The sequence below is a fragment of the Triticum aestivum genome, chromosome 6A (genome assembly GCF_018294505.1).
Source record: "Triticum aestivum cultivar Chinese Spring chromosome 6A, IWGSC CS RefSeq v2.1, whole genome shotgun sequence".
Taxonomy (NCBI): domain Eukaryota; kingdom Viridiplantae; phylum Streptophyta; class Magnoliopsida; order Poales; family Poaceae; genus Triticum; species Triticum aestivum.
In genome coordinates, this window is record NC_057809.1 from 129,105,166 (window position 1) to 129,110,663 (window position 5,498).

Genomic DNA, 5,498 nt, shown 5'->3' on the forward strand with positions numbered 1-5,498 from the left:
ATTGTACCGGGACCACCGGAAGGGTCCCGGGGGCCCACCGGGTGGGGCCACCTGCCCTGGGGGCCACATGGGCTGTAGGGGGTGCGCCTTGGCCTACATGGGCCAAGGGCACCAGCCCCTAGAGGCCCATGCGCCAAGATATAGGAAAAAGGGGAGAGTCCTAAAGGGGGAAGGCACCTCCGAGGTGCCTTGGGGAGGATGGACTCCTCCCCCCCTCTTAGCCGCACCCCTTCCTTGGAGGAAGGGGCAAGGCTGCGCCTCCCCCCTCTCCCCTGCCCCTATATATAGTGGAGGGGAGGGAGGGCATCCATACCTGAGCCCTTGGCGCCTCCCTCCCTCCCGTGACACCTCCTCCTCTCCCGTAGGTGCTTGGCGAAGCCCTGCAGGATTGCCACGCTCCTCCATCACCACCACGCCGTTGTGCTGCTGCTGGATGGAGTCTTCCTCAACCTCTCCCTCTCTCCTTGCTGGATCAAGGCGTGGGAGACATCGTCGAGCTGTACTTGTGTTGAACGCGGAGGTGCCGTCCGTTCGGCACTAGGATCATCGGTGATCTGAATCACGATGAGTACGACTCCATCAACCCCGTTCACTTGAACGCTTCCGCTTAGCGATCTACAAGGGTATGTAGATGCACTCTCCTCCCCTTTCTACTCGTTGCTGGTCTCTCCATAGATAGATCTTGGTGATACGTAGGAAAATTTTTGAATTTCTGCTACGTTCCCCAACAGATACCCCACACACGTTGTTTCGGAAATATTTTATAATATATTTTAATGTGATTTGATTGCATTGAACATGGATATTTGAAATAATATGAGAATTAAAACAAAAAATATTATTGTGTTTGATTTTTGTATAGTTGTAAAATATTTTTGCATATTTGTAAAATATTTAGTGAATGTGAATAAAATAAAATTTCTCATGCATGTTTGCATGTTGAGGTAGGAGCTTTAAATTATGCATGGGCGCATGTTGAGGTGGATCTTTTCCCATCCATGTTGAATGATGGGGTCACATATTTGCATGTTGACAAAAATAGTTAGTCAGGGCTAGATATTTAGATATAGAAGATGTACTGAGATTGGGAGATTTCGGGCATATTTGGTTCGTATACTAATATTTTCATCATTGGCCGCACTTTTTTGCCACACGTGTCTAAGGTTAGGCGATCGAAATTGACGTCACGATTTGTCACATATGAGTTAATCTTACCATATTTTTCCTAGTCAATGGCAGTTGAGGTCTAGTTTTGCATGAAAGGAATCTTGCCATAAGTATGGTTGCAAACCAAACATGGGCTAACTCGGTCAAACTTGCCTAAATTATGGTGTGACGAAGTGTGGCAAGCTTAATATCCCAATCAAACACACCATTAAGCTTACCGTTGAAAGAAGCACTAATATTTTTTTAGGCATTTTGTTAAGTAGGACAATTTCCAAAGAAGCCTAATCCTAGGATAACCCTCTGAATCAGAGAGCCCTAGCTGAGCATACCTTAATTTGACTGAAATGCACGATCTTCACAGGTATAACTTTTGACGATACCTAAAAGGTGAAATTAGCTAGTTCAAAATTTGAACTTTTACTTATATATATAGAAGTAACTTATTAAATATTAAGTTAGCTTGATATGCTTGACCACAGAATATTTTAAAATAAAGTTACAGAATTCATTTATTGGTATTTTTATTAGATCATTATAGACTTTATTGTAACATATTTTCTTTTACCATTTGTTACTAGTCCTATATAGGATTAAAAAGAAAACGGCATCTCACGCAGATCTGGAGCCCGGTATCGTCGAAGATTTTATACCGGCAAAAGAAGTGTGTTTCGAAGTCGAAAAAAACAATCTTCCAAAAAAGTCGAAGAAAAATAAAAGAGAATCAGAGAGGAGAGGTGCGTGGCTGCAACGATCCTCCCGCAGCGTCGTCGAAGCTGGCCGCCGACCGCACGTGTTTTGACAAGGAATCACTCCGTCCCAGCCAGCCATCCGCGGGCCCAACCGGCCGCCATCCGGGCTCCCGTTTCCACCCAGCTTCCCTGCCTCCCGCGGCGACCGTAGCAGCTCCTACTCCGTCGCACGTGGGACACGGCCGACCTGTGCGGGCCCCGCCCCCCGGGTCGTCCGCGTATTCTCCGACCTCTTCCCAGCGTATTCCGGCGGCGAGCTGGGTCCAGCAGAGTCTTCTACAGCTACTGCCTACGTGGACCTTCTCTGGATAAGCTCGCCAGACTCATTTTCCTCTCTTTGCAGCTCGCGACTTCGCGAGATTTCTCGTTGCTAGAGCACATGTGTACTGAGTGTTGACAAAATTTGATCGATTGAACTGGGAATGTACGGTGACTTTGATTTTTCTCATTGAATCGAATCGAGTTCCATGGAAATTATGGAACGAATATTTCGCCTAGTAATAAGGAAAAAAGAAAAGGATTGCACACTTTCGCGTGTTCCTGAATGACTGGCTAGCTACTGGAGTAGCTTACGGCCCTGTTTAGATTGTGACTATCTTTGCCATATGTTGCCACATGATTTTTTACCACACTTGCCTTACTTGAGTTGCTTGCCTTACTTGAGTTGCTTAAATTGTTAGCCATATTTTAGCTTGCCTTAGGGAATTTTGCCACACTCTTTGCGTCTATGACATTTGGGGTTCACTGCTCATAAAAAATTCCTTGCCTCAAGTGTGGCTAGAACCAAACACCTACCTAACTTGATCAAACTTGCCTAAGGTTAGATGTGACAAATGGCTAGGAACCAAACAGCCCCTACATGTTACGACCTCCCTCGCCGCCCTCGTGTTGGCGATGTATGTATTTACACGAGCAGCGGCGGCGGCGGCTCCGTTCCCGGCTCGCCGGAGCCGGTCGCGTCCTCGTCGTTGGTCAGGCGGTCCGGTTCCCGCTGGTTTTTCTGTGAGGTTTTGACGGAGGCGGCAGAGGCAGGAAGGCAGCAATGCCGGAGGAAAGTACGGTGGTCGACCACCGCAAGAAAATTTGAGCCGCGCGGTGTCTTCCGATGTGGGGATTAATTGATGTCCCTGGTCGGCGATAGCTCGAGGATCCGGCCGGAGAGCGCGGAGACGAGCGCCGCCTTGAAGCTGGGGTCCCTCGTCAGCGTCATGGCCATCTGCTCCGCCAGGTTGCGCCGGATCAGCTCGGACGCCGCCACGGCCGACTCGCCGCTGACGGCGGCCGCTGCCGCTTCCTGCTTGTGCTGCTGCTGCGGGTGGTGAGGCGTGGCAGTCGGCGCCTGGGGCGGCTTCCCAGCGTTCTTGCCCGCGCCGGAGCCGTCGTTCTGCTGCTGCGGCTGCGACGGCGGGGGCTGGGTGTGGTTGTGCTCGCCCTCGTACGTCGCCACCAGTATGGTCTTGTCCTCGGCGCTCCTCTGCACCTTCTTCTTGACGGGGCAGCCGGGGGCGAAGGAGCAGCGGAAGTAGGCTCGGGGGCAGGGGTTGTCCTTGGTCACCTTCTGCCCGTACTTGCGCCATTGGTACCCGTCCTTCACCACCAGGCTGAGGTCGGAGGGGTCGGCGTGGACGTAGCGCTTGGAGACGACGGGCTTGCACTCCTCCCGGATGCGCTTGCACGGCTCGCCCGACGTGCACTCCGCCTGGTCCGGCGCCGCCGCGTACGCGAGGCCGCCGGCGTAGTGCTGCTGCTGGTGCTGCGACGGCCGCGGCGGCGTGCCGAGGCTCTCCTCGCTCTTGCGCTTCCTCGACGGCGACACCGACCCGCCCTCCGACGCGGAGGACGGCTGGTTGTTGTAGTGGCTGTTGTTGCCGCCGGCGTGGGCGCCGGCCGTGACCATGTCGGTGAACTGGCCCTGCAGGGCCTCGTACTTGGAGGCCACCTCCCTGAGCATCTCGCCCAGGCGGCGGTTCTCCTCGCTCACACGCTGTAGCTCCGACTCAAGAACCGCAACCTATACACAGACACAAACATTCAGTCGCAGCTCACGTACAAACCAAGGCAAGCATAATCAAAACCATGGCGTTCTTGATTTGTTCCTGTATATGGACGTGTGTGCCTACCTCAGGGTCCTTCTTGAGCTGCATGAAGTTCTCCTCGACGAGGACCTTGGGCTTGGCCAGCGCCACCATCGGCGCCGCCTGGTGGTGCCCCATCGGCGGGAGGCCGACGTGCAGATCGAGGCTCAGCGAAGGCTGGCTGCTGACCCATGGATCCATTGGTCGACGATGGACTGATCGTCTCTCAAACACCAAGCGCTGTAACGGATGTAGAGCTCGCTTCCGGTTCGAGGCAACGCGCGGGAGAGAAGAGAGGGGAGAAGAGAAGGTTGGGATGGAGAACTATTTCCGAGTTCCGAGTGAGAGGAGAATGGCGTGGAGCAGCCGTGTTATATAGCCGGCCAAGCACGGGACTAGCGGTCTAGCAAAGTCGCTAGCTAGGAAGGTCGGGTCGTACTACTACGAGGGGGAGGCGAAAAGAAGAGGACGAAGCGGCTCACGTCACATCACGACTCACACGCTTGTCCTCTTCTTGGTCACGCAGGGCTCGGAGGAGAAGGCAACGGAATAAAGAAACGGGGATGGGGGTCGTGGAATTCGAGCATGCGGACGGGGTGGGGGCAGCGGAAGGAGACCGGAGGGTGCGTGCACGCGCGCGCGCGGGCAGGCGAGGGGGGGAAGGGATCGGATCGGCGGTGACGACCGGCCTCACAGCGACGTTTTCCTTTTCTTTTGGGTGTTGGTGCTACTGGCAGCATGGCCACGGCAATCTGCGCGGGGATCTTTCCGACGGGTGGGTGGGGGACGGGGCGCGGTGGATGTCGGCTGCCTCTGTCTGTCTTGGGTTCGGGGAGTGTGGTGGTGATCGGGTCAAGGAAGTACGCCACGATGCTCGCGAGATGCACGGGGAGAGAGAGAGGAGAAAAAGGTTTCCCCTTTGCTTTGCTTTTGGTACGCTCACTCTTGCAAAGATGATTATTAAAACAAATCTCGTTCGGTGGTCATTAGTTGATTGCGATTAGGCTTTGCCCCGTGCGGCAAATGGGACGGGCGCAAGTGGAAAGAGGGGGACAGGAAGGACTTGTTGACTCCAGCCTTTTCTTTCTTCCTTTCTTTTCTTTTGGTGCCTTGCTAGGAAAACTTTGCTTTGTTAGGAAAACTTTGGCGGGCTAACCATTTGTTTTCTACTCCTCAGTTGAGCTCGAGTAGACTACGGAATCGATTCTTCCCCGTCATATTCGAGGGAAACACTTCCCCGGCTCTTCCTTCAAGTGTACTCCTACGTGGAAGTAATAGCATCTCATTATTAGTGCGAGTTTGGGCTTGGCCGGCTAAGCTAGGTTGGTTAATTAATTAGTTTTACTATACGATTTATCCTAGCTGGCGCGCTCTAATAAGATCAGCCCCGGCGAGCTATTCTGCTGTCCTGGACGGGTGCCTAAAATCTGACCGAACGTGCCTGCCTTTCGGGAAGAAGACCGGTGAGCTAACCACACGAGTCAATGTCACGCCCGGATGCAACGTT

At 53.2% G+C, this 5,498-nt stretch overlaps 1 protein-coding gene across 1 annotated transcript; it reads right to left on the bottom strand.

Moving 5' to 3' along the window:
* Window positions 1–2,656: 2,656 nt before the first annotated feature.
* Window positions 2,657–4,363, bottom strand: LOC101290636 (WRKY transcription factor WRKY71). The gene is made up of 2 exons (XM_044552262.1): window positions 4,037–4,363; window positions 2,657–3,927 (listed from the first exon to the last, which is right to left on the bottom strand). The coding sequence occupies exons 1-2, from the start codon at window positions 4,190–4,192 to the stop codon at window positions 3,031–3,033; spliced, it is 1,053 nt and encodes a 350-aa protein (XP_044408197.1). The 5' UTR covers window positions 4,193–4,363; the 3' UTR covers window positions 2,657–3,030.
* Window positions 4,364–5,498: the final 1,135 nt, after the last annotated feature.